The sequence below is a fragment of the Ciona intestinalis genome, chromosome 10 (assembly GCF_000224145.3).
Source record: "Ciona intestinalis chromosome 10, KH, whole genome shotgun sequence".
Taxonomy (NCBI): domain Eukaryota; kingdom Metazoa; phylum Chordata; class Ascidiacea; order Phlebobranchia; family Cionidae; genus Ciona; species Ciona intestinalis.
The window spans coordinates 3569320-3593223 of record NC_020175.2 but is presented as its reverse complement, the minus strand read 5'-3'; the positions used below and the strand labels follow the sequence as shown (position 1 = coordinate 3593223).

The 23904-nt window shown below is 38.3% G+C and overlaps 1 protein-coding gene across 9 annotated transcripts; it reads right to left on the bottom strand.

Moving 5' to 3' along the window:
* LOC100185985 (RNA binding protein fox-1 homolog 3) lies at positions 1 to 23904 on the bottom strand. Of its 9 annotated transcripts, none has more exons than XM_018813658.2 (13): positions 23742 to 23904; positions 23414 to 23486; positions 12195 to 12530; positions 11651 to 11836; positions 9715 to 9843; positions 9195 to 9248; positions 8477 to 8569; positions 5679 to 5736; positions 4709 to 4756; positions 3743 to 3899; positions 3251 to 3347; positions 2688 to 2936; positions 1 to 859 (listed from the first exon to the last, which is right to left on the bottom strand). In XM_018813658.2, the coding sequence occupies exons 3-13, from the start codon at positions 12420 to 12422 to the stop codon at positions 812 to 814; spliced, it is 1347 nt and encodes a 448-aa protein (XP_018669203.1). In that variant the 5' UTR covers positions 12423 to 12530; positions 23414 to 23486; positions 23742 to 23904; the 3' UTR covers positions 1 to 811. The 9 variants fall into 9 exon arrangements, with proteins under 9 accessions (XP_018669203.1, XP_018669198.1, XP_018669197.1 ...); XM_018813653.2 differs by lacking the exons at positions 23414 to 23486; positions 23742 to 23904 and adding exons at positions 2466 to 2509; positions 12690 to 13926 and having other exon boundaries at positions 3743 to 3896; XM_018813652.2 differs by lacking the exons at positions 23414 to 23486; positions 23742 to 23904 and adding exons at positions 2466 to 2509; positions 12690 to 13925.

The following is a 23904-nucleotide window of genomic DNA, read 5'->3' as shown; positions in this document are numbered from 1 at the left end:
TGTAATGTCGGGTTCGTGTATTAATAAATCAAAGGGCGGAAACGGTGATCAACACGGTTTGTAGTCATCAAAAACAAGCAAAAACTCGAACCCGAAAACCAGGGGGGGGAGAGGGGATACAGAATTATCACTAAATGAGTGCATTTTACGTTCGACGGCAAAAAAACCCGGGTTTTCGAGTTCGGTTTTGCAATAGAAATGTGCAAGGACGTGTATGACCGTTCTTGTTCGAACATGATAATTTTTACTGCAAGGGGGGAGTAGGGGACGGAAAAATGCTGAGTTGCAGCTGGAGGTTTATGTACACCAAGGTGGGACATCTCGCGGCGGTAAAAAAGCGAGTCGGTATTGCGGCGGTAGCAGCAGTGGATTTAAGGCAGTTTAATTTTTTCGGAAAAAAGGGCCAGCGGCTTGGGGGTTGTGGGGTCGGGTATATACGTGGCAAAAGATATTGCAGAAAAAAGGGGGCGCTGCCTTTCGGTAATAAAAACGGTCCGCCGCCGCGAGCGCGCGCAGCAGTAATAAAAAATAACAATTTCATCGTGAGAAAAAAGAGAGAGAGAGAAAAGGGTTGGACTACGTACTGCACTCGCTTATATAAATACAAAGCGACAATAAACGGGAGAATGGTAAAAGCACTGACGTCAACACAGAATAGAGGTGATCGTACTGCATTGAGCGGGGAAATCCCGTTTTAGAGAACTCGCGATGACGTGTCAGGGCCAGTTCATATGGAACACCTCCGAAAAGCAGAGGGTTCAAGGATTTCGCAATCTGAACCGCTTTGAGCCGGTTGAATCCGGATTTTCTCTCAGTAGGGTGTGAACCGATAACTTCTTGCAGGGTGGGCTAAGGTCGCCTGGAATGTACAGTGTCAAGTTATAAAGTGTACGGCGTTTAAAGGGGAGTTATTGTCTGCTTTTTTTGGCTGTACTGCATAATCACATTGGCATGCATAATTCCACGCGTGTTTGATGGATTATTGCGCAAGCCATGTATATTGAAACAGCCTGTACAACTGTTTGTTCATTCGGTGAATACGACCTAACCCAACTTCATATAACCATTCAAGCCAGGGCACAGTTTTCTTATAAAATGTACCCTGAGTCTGTTGCCAACCATACATACAAACATGTCGTATCCTGGCGTCCCCCGTCTGAAATCGGGAGGGACACATGCTGACATGCAAGTGGACAAAGCGGCGACATAACGTGGGAACAAATATGCAACAGAGCAGAGAAGCAAACTAAAACGTTTAAATGCAAAGTCCAATGCTGTGTCACCAGGGTGCCTGCTGTTCGGCAAAGAAACGACATCATGACGTCACAGTGCAACGGCGGTATGACGTCACAGTGCAACGGCGGTATGACGTCACAGTGCAACGGCGGTATGACGTCACAGTACAGCCGCAATATGACGTCACAGTGCAACCGCAAAATGACGTAACAGGACAGCCGCAACATGACGTCACAGCACAGCCGTAATATGACGTCACAGTGCAACCACAATATGGCATCTGTGCAACCGCATTATGACGTCACAGTGTATCCGCAATATGACGTCACAGTGCAACCGCCGCCGAAGCGGACGGCCCCCAGACATGACAGTGAAACATAGGACACAAGAGAGCCGAGCTAATTTTTCAACAGAATCAACCGACGAGCGCACCGCCGTGACGTCATAGCTATGACGTAATGACAAAGAGTTAGTGACGGCTAGGAACGACAATAAGCGTTGTTAGGACCCATTGAACCGAAACACATATATAAAGTACCCCATATGACAGTTCAATCATGCATTTAACTACCGAGAATGGAATAAAGCTTAATGCAGTGATTATACAATAATAAAAAGGCGGCAAAATCATGGACACTCAATTTCGCAGCGACCTGCGCCTACACTGTTCATGAAATGAAGCCATACGTTTAGGCGTGCACGATTTCAAGTTTAGTGATGACAACGTTTGATTCTGTAGGTAAAGCAACGTCATAAGGGTTCAATTGCTGAGAATATTTGAATTTGTAAATGTAACCTATTGGGGCAATGGCAGTCGTTATAACATGGGTGTTCTGTTTCATACACCTTGTGTTCACTTACTTTGTGGGTGATGATTTTCCGGGTTGGTTTTTTTTTTAATTTTTTTTGTGTTAATGTATGGCTGGGGATTTGGACAATCCATTAGTGACCACTGGGTTGGAGTATTTGCTGTTAAGTATCTTGTACAAGGACATATACGCCCACAATGGTAGCAGAGTGTATGATAGGCATGATTGCTATGGGGTAATCGTTAAGCGCTTTTGATTGGTTTGTGTTTTAAGGCAGGGCTTGAATTAGTTGCTTTCTACAGAAACGACATTCAAGGTTCTGATTTTTCAACCGCATTCTTGACACACAACGATTCGGACAAACTAGGCGCGCCACTTGCATTGTTCTGTGCATGCCAGCATGCGTCTTTGTGAACTTACCATGAATCAGGAGACTAGACCATTGGCGAAAGGGGGATGGGAGACTAAATTGAAAAGTAATATTCATTTATAAGAAACATGAGAGCGTGAGAAACGGAATATATAACTAATACAACTAAACAACCATCGCGGCGCAAAAGGCGCGAGATTTATGCCCTGTAGTAGAAAGGTTTAAATTTACCATGCTCGACGTATGAAACATGGTTGCCATGCTAGACTTACCCCATAAGCCCCAGGTGTCAGGGCAGCCTGTTGGTAGGGGTCCAAAATGGCGGTCGGGGTAGCGTAGGTCAATTGTTGTGGCGCGGCTGCAGTTGGCACGGCACCAGCTGCAGTGTATGCCAAACCAGCCTGCAGTTGTGCGGCCGTGGCACCTTGGGAGGCAGGAGCAGCTTGTATGTAACGTGTAGTGGCGTACTGCGGGATGGTATATGCTGTGGCACCGGCTGGGATACCTTGCGCAGTTGGTTGCTGTAGAATGGGGAAAAAATTAGGCCAGTGTTTTTTGTAACTTTATGTTTAATTTTTGTAGTCTGATTTTTTGGGGGTAACAATAAATTCGTTTTTCAGGCTCATAAATAAGTACTCTGTTACATCAGCTACAAGAAATAGGGTAAATAGTCTTTTAGCAGCTCATCTAGCTAAAAAAAACATAGTATTTCTGCCTTTTATTTGCCTTCCGACAAGACTTAAGAGCTTATATTTTTATACTGAATAAGCCGCTAAAAGTTATTTAGTAAATGAAGTTTCTGATTGTCCATTTTGGTGACAAATCTTGAACTTACATAAAACACAGAACCGCCTTGAACTGCAGCAGTGAGAGCAGACAGGTCGTAACCGGTTGGAGCCGGTTGGTACAAGCTGCTTGTGTCGTACATTACCCTGTAAGAAAAAAATATTTTTTTTTAAATTACATTTTTTAAGTGTATGAGCATTGGTATGAATGAATGTAACTTATTTGTCTTTGTGTGGTTGGGCAGCGACAGCCGTTATATCGCAGGTGTTCTGTTTTATACACTTCAGACCCGCTTACAAGTTACTATATATAAAAATTCGTGGGTGATTATTTTCCTACTGAGATGCAACCGAAGTATTATGAAGCACTTAAAATGAGACGCAAATATAAGTCAAGCCATCAAGACCCTAACACCCTCTGTAAAGTTCCCGTAACAAAACACAATCGCTATTCTTCCTATCCCGTGCCACGGAAGCTTAAATAATGCATGACCTTTTAAACCAGTATGTTATTGCAAGCTATGGACATATACAATACTCACGGTATGAGACCTCCATTGGTTTGTATTGCAGCTGTAGCCATTTGTGGAGCTGCTGCAAGCGCTGGTTGTCGAACTAGGAGACTTCTTCCTCTGCCTCTTGCAAGTGCTGTTTGTCTGTATGCTGCTGCTGTTAGTGGGTTGACTTGCACTGCTGCTGCTAAAGTTGGGAAAGTTAGTAATGTTATATAATTTGTTATATATAAAGATTGGGGAAAGATTATAAAAAACTATATAGTAGGGTGGGGAAAGACGGGAAAACTTTAGCACATAATATAAAAATATTCAAATTGTGTTTTAAACAATTAACAACGGTCTATGAGAGCCGTGAGGATACGGTTTTATAATTCTTTGAATGTTCTTTGTTTACTACCAAATGGGACGAGAAAATAGAATGAAAAGGAATCCCATCCTCCCCCACCCTACTATACATAAACTGGCTCCTCTGGTTAAAAAAGTTAATTTAACAGAAATTTATCTGCCATATAGTAAGACCAAAACCTTTAAGTCTGGAGAAGCCAATTTATATAACTTTATTTAGTGGGACAGAATCATGTGATTGTAAATATGTTCGGGTAAAATTTGATATAAAAGTTCGGTTTAATATCATGCTGCTGGGCTTTACAAATCACAAAGGAAAATAATAGAAATCACCCTATTTGTTCTGTGTGTTAGAAACTCAGCATGCAGTAATGATTATATATAGTTGAATTTACACCAATGTTATAAACCAGAAATGTCAAATTTCCGTTTTTAAAAAATTTTTAAGGGAATATTTTTTTTAGTTTAACAAGAAAAATAAATTTTTATGCCGAAAATTAGCAAAAATTTAAAAAAAAATTTTTTTTGCAAAAAATTAGCTAAAGTTAGAGCGGCATTTCTGGGTTTATAACACAGGTGTGCGGAGTGTTATATATCTGCTATATGAGACGCATGCACAGTAAGACACCATGCATGAAAATTACGTACCCATGGGGTCATACAGGTTTGCGGCAACCATTTGCGGCAACTTTAGACCTACAACAACAAACAACAACGCACCATAATGATTGCAAGTCGAGAAAAACAGAAAACAACATCACACAGGCACCGTGGCATACAAAGGGGTGAAAAAATTAACACATTTTTAGATTTTTTCACCATTTTTTTAAGACATTCAGAAAAAGGAAAAAGTGTGAATTTTTTAAAAGGGGTGTTATTATGTTGTATGCAAAAATTATATTTTTTGGGTGAACTAGATTGGCTGTAAGTACCACTACGTTGGTATACAGCTAATTGAAACTAAATACTGGCATTAGAAACTCTTTTGGAACTTAAAAACTAGATTTTAGTGGCAAAAATTCAGGAAAAGTGCTGTAAAACTGATTGCATGCAAATGTGGAATACGCGATATTATGAACTCTTAAAATTTTGAGTTACTGGGATTAAATGCAAAAGGAAAGTGTATTCAGACTGATTACAGCATGAAACAACAGCGCGCTTGCAAAAATTTCATAGAAAAAAAAAAAGTAAAAAAAATTTCCTATTTTTTTCCATATTGGTAAGGCCCTACAGCAGGCTGCAGGCACACTGTAAGACCTGAGATTTAAGCTAGAGTTGAAAAACTACCCCATTTTTTCATAGAAAACATCTGTATGGAATTTGAATTGACTATATTACATTGCATTATAGTGTATATAGAGACACCTGCATGGAATTTAAATGGACTACAATACAATGCAGTATAGTTAAGAGAAGCAATGTACCAGGCACGCTGTATATTTCATGCTGTAGAACTTGTTAATGTTTGCTGACTGGAGAATCCAGCTTAAACAATTTTTCCGAAATATTTTCACATTACTGTAATCAAATGTGTGGTAAATTTTGTAGCTTGGAAATGGAGTATCATTTCAACAGCATAATATGAGAAGGCATATCATGCAGCATGCTATAAACCTACCATTTATAAGTGGGGTTGCTGGCTTCTTGGTTTGGACTCTTGCAGTAGCGTCATTTACCTTTAAAAGGGAAGGAAAATATAAAGGTACTTGTATGTAAGTAATAGGAGGTATTATGTAAGTAATAGGAGGTATTATTTGGGTATATTGGTGAAGTCCATTTTTTATTGTTGGTTAGGGCTAATGGGATGTTATAATATAGGTTGGGAAAAAATAAATTTGTGGGTAAATGGGTGTGCATATTGTTTTAGCTTGTAAGTAAGTTTTTTTTTCACTGCCCTAACTTAAAACTATGGACATTCTGATGAAAAAATTAAACTAAAATGAAAAAATGGATAAATTAGTTTTATGACATATTTAAAACAGGCAGATTTCGTTTTTTTTAGTTTAAAACAATAACAATCATAATTTTCAATAGCCTTTTCAGTATATATGTTTGTGTCAGTTTTAGCTAACGACATTCTGTTGTACTAGGCTAGTCAAACATGCATATTTAGTGTTAAATCAACTGATGTATAATACTCAACAGCTTCTAGAAAATACCCATGCAGAGGTTTTAATTCATAAGCTGGTAGGTTTTGTTTTAAATTGCAGGGCCCACCGCGAATGCGTAAGTGTAGTACGGAACTCAATTCAAATTAAATAAAAACCAAATTCAATTTCAGTTCAAAGCGAGGGCTAGTAAGAGATTGTAATAAAATTTTACGTTTAACAGGATTTAGTTTAGGCTTTACACTGTTTTAATATGTAACTATTATACTAGAAGTGATATTTGGTAAAATAGTTTTATTAAAAACTAAAAAAAACAGACAAAAAAACGTTTTTTTGTTAAAAAAAAAAAAATTTATGGTATTTAAAAAAAACACAGATTATATCATTTTGGGTGAAAAATAATGTAAACTGTGATGGAATTTGGTTTTATTTTAGTAAAAAATGATGTTTTTTTCGGATTTACGCATTCGGATAGACCCATGAATTTTAAAGATGTCAGTTTCTATCGCTGGGTATCAAATTACAAGACAGCACGATGAGATTTGAACCAATTTGATGCTTTCATTAGGAGACAACCTCTATCATTACTTGGTGCAAATTAATGGCAAATGAAAAGCAGTTTCATTAATTAAACAACCACATACAGTATGATACTGGATAGAGTGGTCAAAAATTTGCACCACACGCCTCTGATGGTTCCACCACCCTTTAGCAATGGTAAAGCATGTTGCTGATACAAATATCACAAAAAAATAGAACCTTGTGGGTTCTAAAATTTTTGTAAAAATGTAATTTTAAATTTTTTTTCCGAAAAAAATTTGTTTTACTGTCTGAATTGCAGTAAAAGTGTGTAGTTTTATAATTAGTGCGATTTTTTTTAAATTTCGCAGCATTTTTCTGTGCGTTTTAATGTGTTAAGTATGTTACACATTATTGTGAAGTATTTCTGTTAAACAGCATGCTCTACCATTGCTTTCAAATCATCATCATAATAAACAACATGCCCCCTCCAGAAGTCTGGTCTGTTCACCACTAAATCGACTACTCAGATACGACAAGTGAACTGATAACATTAATAAAACCCATGCTCTTGCTGTGGGAGAGAGAGAAGGGAAGAGGTGGGAGGAGCAATAGAAGAAATAAACAAGGAGGAAAAGTGAGAGCTTTATCTCCAACTTTGTTAAAATAAAACAAAAACAGACCAGGGTATTGATACCAGTAGAAAAACAAGAATTTTTACTATTTTTGCAGGTATTCTTATTAAAACAGTTATATAATTGCTTTGAAACTAGTTATTCTCACCAAAACAGTCATACTATAGCTTTAAAACTGTATGGCAGTATCTTATTTGTTAAAAAGATATTCAAGAAACAAAATAAAGGTGTCACAATATTGGGTTTACTAAACTTATCGAAATTCTGTAATATTTTTAAATTAAAGAGAGTAAGACACAGAGAAAAGAATATAGATGTGAATGAGACTTTAAGCACGAAAACACAAGTTGTGTTTTTGTGTTTAGATAGAATTATGGAATTTGCGATGCAACCCAGGCATAGATAGATCACTCGTATACTTGCAGGCAAGATTGTCAAACGTTGGTGCAGCCGAAGGTCATATGACGATTATGATTGACAGGACAAACGCAAGAGAAGCTCCGCCCACAGCTATGTCAAACTGATACAACGCTAATTCCACTGGCACTCGCAACAACAGCAAACCCAATTTATATAAATTTAAAGGCCCGTTTATGGAAAATGGAAATCTTTTACCGCTTTATACCAAAAAATATTGCATTTTTATCTTTTTCTACAAAAAATTTTCAAAAGTCCATTTTTTTATGATTTAAGAAGTGTTTTTTTTTTCGAATTCAAAATTTACTTTTTAAAGAGCGCAGTTTGCTGTTCCTAGATTGCCAGTAGAATGTCGGCACTTTACGAATGGGCTACTGCATCTCTCATGCTGTGGTCGCAACTTAATGTTTGGTCTGCTTTCATTATTGCCATGCCCGAATGTGCAGGCAACCAACTCACCTTTGTTTCCAATAAGCCATGTAAGTCTGGCACAACGTGTTGTAAATGCAAAATGATAGAAAATTCTAGAAAACACGTCAGAAACCTCAAAAACTGGTGAATATACCCTTAAAATCCCACTGAAAGAAATTTATTATAGAACGCAACAGCTCCTAGTGCGCTAAAATACAAAATAAAACCTGAAAACTATAAAAACATAATTCCTACAACCAATTTACAAAGAAGAAGCAAAGTATTTTGCTGAAACAGTTAAAAAATACCTATCTAACTACACATACCTCAATTTTTCTTCCCTCAACAATGGTGCCATGCAGAGCCTTCTTTGCTCTGTCTCCATCCTCCTTTGTTTCAAACGTAATGAAACCAAAACCCTGGAGAATTTAGGAATTTTAATTTTTAATCTGTTGATTTATATGGCGTGATGGCCATATTGGGAATTTTTAAATTTGTGTCCCAGAACGCACTTTCAACTATAGAGTCTTATAAATAAATGAGTTAGTTTATGTTGTGCATTTAAATGAAAAAAGGCGGTTGCTTTAAAATGTTGCAACCTACATTATATATATAAAGGATTTTAAAAAAAAGTATAAATTATGAATTTGCCTAAAAACTTAACTATAGAGTCTTATAAATAAAACAACTTGTTTATAACTTTATATTATGTATTTAAATTAAAGACGAGTTGTCCTTTTTTGTTTTAAATGGTTGCCATTAGGCATTTATGTTATATAAAGCTAATTTAAAACAAAAAAAGTATAATGTATTTCCAAACTTTAAGACTATTTGTAGTTGAATGGATAGCAGAATGGCTAATATTCAGTATTGAAAAAAATTTAAAAAAATGTGTTTTAGTTGTATTTTTTTCTATAATCACTTTTAGTGTGTTTTAAAACTAATACAAAACTATTTATAAAATCCAGTTAAGATAATGTTTAGTAAAAACACTTACATAACATATAGGCAAAGATCAAAAGATCATATTAAAAAACAACCCACCTTGGAGCCACGTTCATTAAAAATAATTTCTACGTCTGCAATTTTACCATGTTTCTGCAAAAATAAAAACAAAATTAAAAAAAATCCTAAAATAAAAAACAGATGCTATGATTTATAATAGGGAATGAGTGATATAACATGGTAGTCTAATTGACTCTTTAAATAAATATCAGTTGCATTAATTAATGGACCCTTTAATGCAGCAGGTCACTTGGGTGGCCACTTAGCTGAAATTAAAGGCTTATTATAATTGAAAAGATGTTTCACTGTAGTCATCATACAGCATACAAGCCAGTTGCTTGGTTATTAAATAGTTAAATACAAAAGCTATTCTATTCTATATCATACTACAATCAAAGGTCATACTACAATCAAACCATGGGACCTTGGATTTATGACAGAGTTTTCTAATTATACCAACAGAAAAAAAACTTATATTTAGTACAAACCTAATTAACTACCTATGAAATGAAAACACAAAATTATTTTTTGCCTTTCTGTTTTAAAAAGTAAAACTCACCCCAAACATTTGTCGCAGGTCAGGATCTCGGAATCGGAACGGAATATTTGAGACGTGAAGACGCTTCTGATTGGTTACTTTATTTGGGTCGACAGCATCGCTCTTTGTAGATGAGGACGCCTCGTCAGTCTAAAGATAAAAATCAAAGATTAAAAAAAAAAATTTAGTAAAAAATGGTAGGAAAGTCTTCCCAATAGTACTTCAGCTAGGTGTTTTGAGCCCCCCACCCCCCTGAAACTAAATGATTAATAAAATTTAAACCCCTTTCCCTTATTTTTTCTAGCTGTGCCATTGGTCCTAATTAGAGTTGTTACTAATTGTGGAATGAATTTGGTTCACCTGACAAAGTTAAACAAAGGTCAAAATTAAAAAGACAAAATTTTAGTTATATAATTATAAAATTCATTAGGGCTTCATGTTCTTATAAACACAAAAAGTATATAAACAACTCAAACTATTTTTGTTACATGGTAATGTTAACTTGTAAGTCAAATTCAAGTAAATTTTCAGGGTTTTTCAGGGTATACTTAAAGGACTGGCCATGATAAAAAAAGCAGTTTATGATTAGGCTATATATTTAAAATTGCATGTTCTATTCACATTAATGGCTAATGGCCAAGTATATGCCAGGAAAATTTACACAAAACAAGTCACAATACACTTAGCAGGTTGGACAAAAAGTCCATTCTATTATTCTGCTGTAGTACTTTGCCATTAACCCTTTTGATCTAGTCACTGAATAATTTACGGTGATTATTGGCTAGGAAGAATGCACAAGACTTAATAATAACAGACGGACAATAGGGCGACAGTAAACAGTTGCTTTTATATTATATCCTACAGATCAACAGGGCAGTCTGCTTCATGAAACATTATAGTTTAATATAAGGTTAAATTTTTACATTTGAGATTTGACTATAAAACTTAATAAAAATGCAAATAATTTAAGTTTTAATTTGTCTTTTTGTTACTGCTTAATTTAATTTAAAACTAGAATCACTATAAGGGTTAAAAATATTCAATTTGGGCTAAGTAAGGTTGAATTTTTTGTGATTTTACTCTATATAAAATTGAAAAAAAAATCGATTTTAAGTCAAGTCTTTTTGTTAAAACTGCTTAATTTTATTTAAAACTAGACTCGCTATAAGAGTTGAAAATATTCAATTTGGGCTAAGTGCATGTTGGTGGGATGGCTTCTTGAATCGATTTAGCTCAAACACCTTACGTGGTAGAGGGGTGGGTGCTTTACAAAGGTATAAATTATTCAAACCAGCATTGATCTGGTACAGAACACTTCCACTCATTTTGCGCTGTTAGAGCCCGCATAGAAGTTAATAGTTTCGCGAAGGGCCCGGCCCAAAATATAGGATGACATCATTTAGTCCTTGGGGAATTTAGGAAAATGTTCTCATGCCTACTAATGGGTTTTGTTGGGTAGAGCAAATGCGTTTGATGTTACATTGTTTAAGAGCATAGATGTAACTCTAATACACAACTCATAGCACTGTATAGACTGAGTTTAAATATCGAAGTAAAATTGTTATTAATTTGGCAGCTGCTATATGAAAGTCAAAATACAAAGATTTCACTATACAAACACTTGACATATCACTTTCAATTTTAAATATCGTACAAATTTCAAATTACAATGCCTTATAAATTTCTAGTTATAGTAGGGTTTGAAAAGATGGGGCACCTTTTCACTCTATTTTCTCGTACCATTTGGAAGTAAACAAAAAATATTTAAAGAATTCTAAAATCGTATCCGTATGGCTCCCATAGACCGTTATTAATTGTTTAAAACAGGACCAGGATATTTGGATATCACGTGCTAATGGTGTCCCATCTTTCCCACCCTACTTTATGTACCAATAATGTCCCATTTTCCCCAACCCTACCGTAACTAAATTTGATCATACAATGCATTAGAACTTACCACAGAACTTCCTGAGCCAGTTGAGGTATTAGGAGCAGGTAGGGCAAGAGTTTGTACATGGGTGACCGGTACCCCACCATTGGGGACCTGGTTGGGGTCCATCATGATTATGGGTTGTCCGGTCACTGAATAACCAACTGAAGACGTGGAAGGGACAGAACCATCGCCTACTGCAACAGCTTGACCCTGTAAATGGTTATGGCTTTTTATTATGACTGGTAATGTAATTAAATACACACTTATTGCATAAGATTATATGCCAAAGCTCCTAATTCAATGAAGTATGGCATATTACAAAAGGGCTTCTTGAACTTTATAAGCAAACCAGTTTAATAGCCAAAGACTTTTGAGGACACTTACAGTTAATAGTAGGTATAATATATGAGGTTATTTGTGTAAAATTGGTATACTTTCAGCAACCACTAAAGTTTGTTAAGTGACCCCCAGTTTGGGAAGCCCTTGGTTACAGCATAAGAGAAATTTAGCTAGACCTATTGGAGCAGTTATAGATATTGTAGTGCAAAATAGGCAACTAAATTCTTACCTGCGCAGCAGCAACAGCAGCTTGAGCTTGAACGAATTCAGCTGTGGCAGTGTGACCGTTTGGCAGCAAATATGCTTGTGGAAACATGCCAGGGTGTTGGGGCAACTGCGGCATCTCTTTCATTGACTGGTTCACAAACGGGGCCACACTGGGGCTCGGGGTGACACCCACCTCAGTTTTGACTGAGTTCTGCATGTAGGTGGCGGTGTCGGACTGACTTGAATTCATGTAGGTTGAAGTGATAGTGCTGGGGATGGACTGGTTATTGACAAAGGTGGTGACGGTCGAAGGCGGGGCAGTGCCGCTCGCACTTGCTGCTTGGGTTGAGTTGGGATCCTGTGAAGAATTGCAAGGTTAAAAAAGAGCGATAGAAATCTAAAAATATTGTAGTAAAATTAAGCTTGTGTGGTGTGTAGTGTTCTGTGTGTGATTTTGGAGACAGTGGTGCAAGAGGTATAAGGAAAGATAAAGAATAGGTTTGTTGACGAAGCATACCCAGTTGGGGACAGACGCTGATTGGGCTGTTAGCATTGGGTGAGGCAACATGATTGGGATTCCAGGTGGTACCATTCCTTGTGCTGCTAGCTGTTGTTGCTGGTGGGCCTGGTCGATGTGGCCGTTTACTTGAGGTTGTACGGTCTGCCACTCACAAGTAGACTGACCGGAAATCATCACAATGACAGCAGGGAAATGTAAGCCCGATCAAACGCAAGGTCAATGGGCCAATTGGTCTAAGTTTTGCCCCTGGGCAAAGAGAGTCTATCACTGAATAGCACAGTTGGTAAGCAGAGAAGTATCGTGTAAGGAATATATATCCTTCCTTGAAGCAAGATATCCTCTATAAGAGTATCCAGGTAGCAGGAAAACAATAATAAATCCTAATAACAATGCTGCACGCAAACAAAGAGTTATATAGACGTCCTAAAACAACTTCAGGAGAATAAGATCTATTGTAAGCTCTCTGGCTCAGTTAGAAGGTATGTAAAATATTGCTTCTTGCCCCTGGAGCTACTGTCTTGCATTACGGTAACTAGACGAACTGATCTGGATTCTGTAACGCGACTGTAGCTATTATAGTGACAGAAGTGCGACTTGCGACAGCTACGTTCGTCGCACGTTCAGTAGAGCAAATTCAGCGACGTAACGATCGTTCCAAAGCAGGGTGCGAAAGGAAAAAGGCGCACGGAGCAACATCGGCTCGTCAAAGAGAGAAAACCTGAGTTCTTTTGTTCGTTCCTTTACGTTGCGGCCGGACGAACTGTCAGGGGAACGAAAAAAGCTCGGGGAGACAGCTGACTACGTCCAGGGAGGCTCAAATGCAATTAGCACCAGACATCGTCAGCGGGTATCTCAATGCGGCTGGCAGGCGAAAGTGTTTATATCTAACGTTTGTTCCTCAATCTACGGGACCTGCTTAATGTCCCAGCGGGAACAGACGGCAAATTAACTGTCTCAGTAACTTAGTTTACCCGGCTACATGTTACTTTCCGCCCGCACAACCTACGAACACAACCTACGTTGGCAAAACAAAAGAATCAATCACGACCTCGTAGAGTTAGATGCACTAACTTCGAATGCGGCATCCGGCCAAATTCAACCGAAAACTGACTGCACAACCCTACAATCCTGGTAAATTCAAAACGCATAACAACGTAGCAATGTTTTGGTATATGACGAAGCAGTCGAGCCACCGAATGCTTTGCAATAATTGTTGTCAGCGCAAAATATGACTAAAAATTAAGTCAATATGACGCAGTACTTGCTTCTGCATGGCACTTCCAGTAAACAACAAAGAATCGCCCATGTACGTTATGTTATGGGAGTACGGCATTGTTTTAGAGGTTCAACAACAAAGAAAAACAAAGCGCCTTTATTAGACGTTGCTTCTGCTACTGCAACAATAATAAGCAAAAACGATAAGGGGACATAGTGTCAGAACATACATATTTAAAACAATATGTAATAACGGCGGTCGACTTAGAAAATAGATACGCTTGTATGGTACTAGAAGCTGGTGACGTAGAAGCTTCATACCAACAGCTGTGTGTTGAAACAACTGGCGATTGCCTTTCATGAATTCAGACCTCGATCCCGGGAGGCGCAGATGAAATTTCACACAAAACTGTCATCTTTCGCAACCCGATGGGAATTAAAGACGGCCAGTTTTGGGGATGGAACTCACTCCACGACTTGTAAGAGTAAACAGGATTACGCAACTCAGTGGGAGGCAACGGGAATCAAAGGTTTAGTTATCAGCGGCGTAAATATATCTTATAAAACGGGAGTTTTACTTTGTATACGTTTAAACCGTTGGGTTCCGTAAGCAAAACCACGCTACGTTGCCGGGCACGATTTATGACGCTGACCTAATTAAGAACAAGCAGTATACAGCGAAAGAATAATTATAAATAATCGATGGTTTGACGTACGTGCGACCGATACATACAAATACAGGTTGTCTATTTTTATAACAACTATAACTGACATATAACACGCAAAAATCTATAGCTTTATAGTGCATAAAGATAAGAAAATTTCTAGAAATATATTGGCTTGGTTCAAAAAGTCGATCGGAATCAAATTTCGACTGATATCTCAAGACGAGGTATTGGGCATGGAATTGGAAGCGACGTGGGTCAATACGTAGTAAATTTATTCCTTTATAAAATAGAAAAAAAACGACATAGCTGCTGAGTGCAGCAGATGTTGTTTTATGCAAAGGGCGCACTGAACTCAAATTTCTTACTTTTTGACATCTCATCAAAAATCGATTATTCTACATCGTACGGCGTAAATGAACTACGACAGATGGGGGACTTAACTGACTCAACCAAGACAACAAATCTATGGCTAAAACTGCTTTTACATTGATTAGAACCGTTCGCGACCCTAAGGTTAGGGCCCCGCCTATTGTTCGTGCGAGCGCTAAACCACTTTGATCCTAAGGTTCTTGCACCGTTGGCTAAGCAGCGGCTTTAGTGAGACGACGGCGTCGGCAGATAAGCGGGCAACAGCTGAGAAGCGAGGCTAAGCAAAATATGCTACGCGCTGTGCAACACAAGCTGCCAGGGCTTATAATTTATTAATAAGAGCACCTCGTGCCGGTGAGCTAATGGAAAAACGAGCAACGGCGGCCGGAAAGCACAGCGGCTAGGGCCCTGCATTATGGGGGCGTTTAACCTCGCAGGCTTTAGGTTTTTGTACCGGATCGATGTCGAATGATAGCTCAATCGGTGACTGTGACATCAGGAATACGCATAGGCACGAGACAAGGAGTCTGGTTACGTCATCTACTGCCTAGCCGCGCGTGGGGAGGGGTCGTAAAATGTATTCATAATCATAACGTTACGCAGACTCGGTTTTAAAGCGGTACAGTACCTTGATAACGACCGGCGTGTGCTAAAAGGGCGTACTTATTGGTCACGTACGTACATGTATATAGTTGTAGTGGCTTGACTGAATACAAAGTATCCTTAAGAAATTTTGTATGCATATATTAATGCCGCGTGCGGTATGGTTATATGGTAGGGTTGGCAGGTAAGCTGTTGGGATGAAGGTAAGCTGTTGGGATGAACTTGGTCCATTAGACGAACTGTGAAGGAATTAGACTCTAAGGGAATAAGGGGCACGTGTCACTGCAGGAGACGAAATGCATACACGGCAGGGGTTCGGGCATTCCTTATGAAAAACTATGTATATATACCGGTACCCAGTTTAGCATTTTACCGTTAAAACAACGCCTTGCAAAATCTGCGCCGTGTTTTAAAGTTGTTTGGTACATTCTTAAGTAAATTTGCTGCATTTTCGCATGTTTATTTTAAGCTGTTTGTTTGGACACGCCCTAAAATCGTTTGGGTTAAATGGATTAATTTACCGGTTTTATTTTGTTTATTTTATCCTTTTTCATCATGAATTTGTAGGACTTAATTCAGCGGTTTAAATTTTATCATTTTCTTCTTTTTTTATGAATATTCTAATTTTAGCGAGTTGAGAATTTGACAAAAAACAACACTTTTAGCAAACATTTCTAATGAAATAACTCGCCTAATAACGATTGTTTATATGTTTTGTGCGGAAAAATCAAACGTTGATAGCAATTTAGAGCATGGTGCACTAAATTCGCATAGATGCAGTTAAATAAGACCAAAAATTAAAATGCAAAAGCCAATACATAACATACAGTGGCGCAAATTTTCGTAATGACACATAGTCCCTTGGGCCTACACGCAATTGTGAAGAAATCAATTATATTGGAGCATATTAAATTGCAATGTATAATGAAAAACCAAAAACTCTCTGAAAAGTGAAAACCATAAGCGTACGGCCCACTGAACATGAATAATGGCCATTTCATATGCCCTGTGTGTTTTTTACTCTTCTTGCTCAATAAAAAAGGCGAAACTGCCTCCGATTGCGTTGACTTGGCAAAACAAAAGACGGCCGACGGGAAATTGATCGGGAAGCGGCCAATTCCCTTGGGGAATGAATACTAAAGGCGGGAGTGGAAACCTTGGTTATAGCTGGGGGAATTTGGTGGCGAGGTTGTGGAATGGATAATAAGGGCGAAACGAGAGCCATCAGTGACGGGCAAGGGGAAAATTAAAACTTTAGAAATAATTGCGGGTTTGGGGTTCGTCGAATTCGAAAAATTGACCACGTTTTTAGTAGGAGTTTAGAAAAGGGGAAACTGTTTTGCGAAAGCACGACAGAAGAATTAAAGTCTTTAAGCCCTAGAGCAATTTAAATGGCGTGCTTATATAATAAACGCAACGACAAAACGCCAGAATCACATTAATTAAGAGCAATTAAGCTTGTATAACAAATACGCAATCTTAAGAACTAAGACCTGGCGAAACACACCTTTTTAAAAAGTTTCCAAATGCGGTTTTGTGACGTCAGCGAATATCGATTGTGCACGTCACTTCAATTATGACGTCATAATTCCATTAAGCGCAGCTACGGAAGCGTAATCGGTTTCGTGACTGCTTGGAGATATCGATTTGAGTTATGACGCAATATGCATAGTAGGCGATGACGTCATGACGGACGAAACCCGGGTGTTCGAATTCATTAAATTAAGATTTGGATTTGGAATTGGAAAAGTGGTTTAGATTTATAACTGGGTTTATATAACATTACAGTTGCCAATTTGAAAGATATACACTTGTACGCAGCCACACCTAGTTTAAACCAATCAAATCGCGCTGTTTTACGCTTCGGTGACAACGTATTTTTGTAAGGCGCACCTGACCTAACCCCTATGCCCTAATCAAAGCAATTTAATTAGTTATATACGGGGATGGCTGCCTACTAGTCCGAATTTTATACACTACTGGGGTGGTACGATTTTTTGCGTTTTTTTTAGGAGTGGGGTGGTACAGGCGATTTTTTATGTAAAACTAAAATGTGCATTAAATAAACCAGCAGTATTGAACATAACGTACATGTAAACAGTACAAGTATAAAGGAATGTTTAATCAATAAAGACGAATGTCAAACCTCGGGACCACTCTGCAGCGACATCTCGTGGGTGAAATAAATCCCAAACAACGATGATTCGAACAGAGCCAGATAAGTTTCATACAAGAGACTCTAATATTACTGGAACAAACATAATATGCTTATAAAGTTTATAAACCATAAGTGTGAGAGTGGATTAAAGACGTTGGATTAAATAATATTAAGGTTATTTCCGAGTCGGGTTAGACAATACGACGCTTTTTATGACGTGTTTTAATAGGCACAATGACGCAGGATAACACAGTTAAACTATGATGTGCTTAATCCTGCGGTGTGACTCGGTTAGGATTACAACAGTAAATTTATCACACGCCGAATCTGTGATCCGTCATCGCTAAAATATGTGATACGTACGTAAGTCGAATTTAACCTTAAAGGAAGCTTGCGTCAGTGTAACTTGTGTGGTGTGGTTAGTTTGGCGCATTTCCATAGGAAACAGGCACTGCCTGTTCACGCTCGATTGGGGGTGACGGTATTTTCCCATTTTAAAGTAACTAAAGCGTGAGAGGGAACGGTACAGTGGACGTGTGTTTACCACGGTTGCCAAATATTACAACACAGGGCGCAGGGTGCAGCGAATGAATGGCTTTACATGGGTGACTGGTTTTAACCAAAGGTATTTCCACTGCTGATCAGCAATGGTCCGTAGCGAGCGTTTGTTCGGCGCATATCGGCTGAAAATGCTCTATATTGGATTTAGGTTGAAAACGGGTACTATGCAGCGCGGTAAATCTACTCGTAAGAGATTAGGGGAATGTCGGACCCATTTCGCGTGCTGTTAACATTAATTACTGTAGTGTGTGTAGACATAGGCTTAATCGACCTGTACGCATAATGGGATATGAACAAACACACCGACGGGAATTCATTTACCGATTGTTGGCTTATTAATCATTGAGTGTATGGAACGGGTACTCAAAACACCTGAATCTAGACTTGAGTTGCGCAATCGTAATGGTGCTGACATATGTTTTGTAACAAACCGCGAAGCCTGTCAATAACAACCTGTTTGAACACCTGCTGATTGATTCGGCTGATTTAGCGAATTGTTTTGCTGACATGTAATTAAACAAAACTGCCTGTTAAATTTAAATACTGTCTGTCAAGCGGGATTACATGCGGCTGCGCCTTCTGCTTTGTAAACTGTCGTTAAAATGCGCATTTTTACCACAAGCAAGATACAAATTGCAACACTAAACGTATTCATCAAAATGGTTTGAAACGCCGTGCCGAACACGCGTTCCTCCTCACTGGTAAGGTAACCAATTACGATTGAAAATTGGCCTTGGCGAAAGAAGAAGCGCCGCAAAGTGACTTGTGGATTGGTAACATTTGCGGTTTTTGACAGGCTTGAACTGAATTATAAAGATCGTATTTTTGCTCGGTCATATTTTACTATTGATACGTGTTTGGGCGAGTTCCGGACGTCCATTTCTACGTTGCGTTTGCACAATAAATAAACGGGCCGGAATAGAGCGGTTAAAACCGGCTGCGGAAATACGCAGCGTTGCGACATTGTTCCGTAAACAAGCAAAGCAATTGAACGTTTCTCTTAACTGTTGATATTTTCCAGACCAATTTAATCTCACGCAATCGGTCCGTGATATCTGCGTAAATTAGATTATGTTGCACGGCACAGTATGGGATTTATATTGGAAAAGCTGCGGGCGTGTATACAATTTATCCGGTTGCGTGACGCGGTTTGTTTGTATTAACTCGGCCGGAAAAGGCAACCAGCTCAAATCGCTCGCTTACATACAACTACTATTGATTGCTAGCATGTTATTGCGCACTATTCAAGTAACTGGGCTTTTATATAACCATAACGTAAGTCAAAAGGTTTTAAACGCCAAAGGTTGTATAACTTTACATAGGCCTTAAAGGCCGGCATGTATTAATTTAAGTTACTGGTCTATTATAAAACAGATGTCAATAGTATGCGAAACGTCAAAGGTTGTATAATTTTACATATGCCCTACACCGAGGCCTGTGTGTTTTACAACGGTAAAACAAATGCACCGAGTTGGCGAAGTTTTCATTCGATTAAGCAAAGTGAAGCCAAAAATACCAGTTACAAACTTACAAAAAATACTTGCATCTATCCTTAACACCAATATAATTTAGTAGGTCCAATATAGTATAGTAGGGTGGGGTAATATGGGACACCGTTTCATTATATTTTTCTCTCATTTGGTAGTAAACAAAAAACCTTAAAAGAATTATAAAACTGTATTCTCACGACTTTCATGTACCGTTGTGAATTGTTTAAAACACGATCAGGCTATTTGGATATTATATGCTAAAGGTGTCCCATCTTCCCCCATCCTACTAAATATTGAAGTTATATAGGTGTCATCAAACGAGTATGTAACACACTAGGGTACGATAGATACGAATAATTGAGTCAATTAAAAATGATTGCAATTTATCTTAGTTAAGTGCCTTTGGAAGCAGTTTTTCTTGTTAGTGATTCGAAATTAGGATGCATGAGTCTTGTTTTCCGGTGGTGGCAGTTTAACAGCTTGGCAAGATACGTTAAGTCCGTGAGAAATACATACAGCGGCAAAGTGTTGAGCATAATTAATCAAATGTAAGCGGTTTAGATTTATTAAAAGTCACACACAACTAAAAGCACGTATGGATTTGATACTGTACTGACTAATAGGCAGTGATACAGCGAACTTATTTATTCGCTCACGTTTGAAATAACAGTCCCATTTTCGAACGTATGTGATTTTAAAATGCGACGACAAGAACAACAGATACAGCGCGAAAGGTTGGACGCTGCGTCGTTAGAATAACAACACGTCTGAATAGAGGTTCGTTACGAAATAAGCACTTGGGAACGAAAATTATAGGTGGCGATTACGAATGGAATTTGGTAGCGAAATTCTGCAAATTTTGTTTGCGGGTTTTGCATAATATAATGAGGTTTTGTACGTTTAATTAAACGTATACGGGTGTAATCAAGTGGGTGAGATTAAAATGCGTACTTGTGGGCTCGAGTGTCTAATAAAGGCCGAAAGCGAATCGCAAAGAAAGACATGACAACACGGTTTGTTTGCACGGACGATAAGGCAACCAAACCGCCTCTCTGGGCAAATATAACGACGGAGAAATAGAATGAAAATACCCGAATATTATGAACTGAGTGGGGCCGGTGGTTAATGGAGACGCACCAAGAGATAAAACACGATCCTATATGTATTTTACCATTTCGAAAACTTATAACTTTTCTTATCAAGGTATCGGAATGATAACCTTGGCTGGATTATTAACGTATGAAGTATGGCGTATTATTTTGGGCTCAGTGCCTAAGCAACCGCGATGTAGGTCGACTGAAAGTTTAGATAAACGCCAGCTTTATCACGTATGCTGAATCCTCTTATCAACTACCCTGTGTGTGGGCCACGAAGGGTGGCATTTTTTTTACCGAAATAGCACATATATAGACTATAGTTATATACTGTGGCCTTGTGTTGTGGGTTGGTGCCGTAGGGTGCATTTTAATTCCTACTTGTTTATATGACCATTATATAAGCGGTAATCGCCAACAATTCTCTAAACGCGTGATCTGGTGACGTATAATCAAATGTAATCGACTTAAAGGCTAAGCGCAAGAACAAGAATTCGGACACCGCTTCTAGTTAGGTAACCGGATTTAGGTATGTTCGGCGCACATATATCGCTGTAAATTTTAGACATAAATCGCTATACAAATTCGCCTTCAAATATAGATAGAGTGAATTTGGTCATAAAATAGGCAATTTAGGCAGAAGTTTTACAGCGTTGGCGACATTAAACCGCACACAACTTAAACTGGAAGATAAATAGAATTCTAGATTGAGTGGATGAAGTATACGGCACGTCACTGTTTAAAGTATAGTATATACGAAATTGAGATAAACTTTTTGGCCTCCAGCGATGGAAGGTTTTACTGCCATTCTGTGAGCGCAATGGACCATACAAACGTCCATTGGTCGTGGCTACTTTGTACAGCGGGTGGGGTGACGCGCAAATGCCATTTTACGATGCTCGTAAACCGACTTAAAGAAAATCGTAAAGAACCAGTTGCGGTTTGACATTACATGGTGCAAACATGGCTCTTTTTCAAAGAAATGCAGCATTTGCTTTCTATATATACGTAAACCCGTTAAAAACCCGTTGAAAAACAGAATTATCCGCATTTGTGGTGGAATGTAAGCGACCTATTAAAGAGAAAGAGCTAATGTTGTATAGTGGAGCCATATGAATGACTAATGTGGTTGTTTTGTCACTGTGGTGTGCCAATGTTATAAACACAGTGTTATGTGATACCGTTTAAACCGTTATATAATACTGTGTGTGGGTTTTTTTGTGGTAGTTAAACAAAAAGGCTTAATCTGTCCTACACATAGTACATACTTTAGCATTTACAATAAATAAACGTCCAATACTAAGTTAAAATAATCAATCACCAAAAACCAGCACACCAAAATTCTAAAGCGTTGTAAAACAAATTACAGCTTCTATGTTGCTAACCAGGGGTTATCTAGTACATATGATTAGGCTGCATTCGCCTATTTTGGAAGGCGAATGCAACACAACAACACCATGCTCTAAATCGAATACCGAAGCATACTTTGTTGTAAAACTGGGCATGCAAATAGTAGTGTGTAAATGCTGCTGCCTGTTGAAGTGGGCAGACAAGCTTTAAATAATGTATTGCCACTCACACACGGGCATGCAGGTATGGAAGGGACTGGGCACTGGGCAGCCTTATGTGCGTATTAGTGAATTTTTTGGGGGAATATACCCTACCCTTTAAAGTTTATAAGTAGGCATATCGCTTTTAATATGGCTACATCACTTTTAGGGGAGTTTTCTTGAGTTTATATTATAAGACTGCCCAATAACTTGTACAGGTTCAGAAACCAAGAAACAATTAAACAAATGCTCTCATTCGTGAAGTATAACATCATACAATGGTGTGTGTACAGTAAACATGCTTTGATGGAATCAAATGAATTTTGCTAAAAAACGTTACAAGCGCTGTATGCTGCCCGCTAACCGGCAGGCCTAAGAGTATGCATGGTGGTGGTGTCACAGCTTATAAATGAGGAATTGATACCATATCTGTTAATGTGGTATTAATATGCCAGGTGATGTAGCACTAGCATATGATGGTTGTGCCTCACTTGATATGGTGAGAACAGAGCAGTGAATATTGCTCTGTACTTACACAGGGACAAATCAAATCATCGAATTAGTCAATTAATGCTCATTCAAAAAGGCCAGGCTGTGAAATGCAGAACTGAAATAATAAAAATACACAGAACTCCCCAGTTCGACGTGCAAGTCCATTTGTGGATGCTTCATTGCGCAAGCCAATATTACAATGAGTGATCTACAGTGACAGACAAACGGATGCAGCCAAAACCATTTCACATACGTATCAAAGCCAACCGCAAAAAGTAAATTAAACAAGTTAGTACAATACAAACACATGAAGATGTTACTGTTGGCAGAGATACCATTCAAAAGAAAGGATAGCTTGCTTTGGGTTTGATCTACAGTTGCTTTAATGAAGCAATGAAAATGAACTCATTGCAACCCATTCAGTGATCAAAGAAGAAAAATGAGTGGCCACAGGACAAAAGACCCAGGCACATATTAACACATGTCTCCGAATCATACAGGTGCATCTGTGACAACGTTACCTCATGGTCTAAGTCGGTTTATAAAAGCTGGTTCCCCACTGCCAAGTAGTAGCGCTATGCTACAGTTAGTTCTCTGCAGATTTTCAAGATAGTTGATTATAAGATTAGAGGGCATATATGCCCACACCTGAGGCTACACCACTGGGGAAAAATAACAATTTTCTTATATAAAAAAAGTTTGAAATAAAAATTCTCTTTGCATAAATTTATAAATTGGATAGCCTGTACAGCCTTTAGGTTGAACGTATTTTTTTGCAGCATACATTTTTTCGTTGATAAAAATCCGAACACGTTTTTTACGCGCCACTCATTGAAATAATTATCCTACCGTTCTGGTGTCTTGACGTGCAACTGAAGATCATATAACCGTGTCCTCTTGAAATTCCGCTTCTTTTGCTTTATAACTGACACGAACCACGCTTAATAAAGACCAGGTACAACTATATAACTACTATATCGCTAACAACTAAATTTTATAACTGGTAAAACAC

Excerpts from the sequence above, each read along its gene's own strand:
- LOC100185985 (XM_002129256.4), bottom strand. The coding sequence starts at position 12,866 with ATGATTTCCGGTCAGTCTACTTGTGAGTGGCAGACCGTACAACCTCAA. Across the intron at positions 11,837-12,194 it reads CTGCTGTTGCTGCTGCGCAG|GGTCAAGCTGTTGCAGTAGG; the intron begins GTAAGAATTTAG and ends AACCATTTACAG. Across the intron at positions 2,937-3,250 it reads AAGGCGGTTCTGTGTTTTAT|CAACCAACTGCGCAAGGTAT; the intron begins GTAAGTTCAAGA and ends CCCATTCTACAG.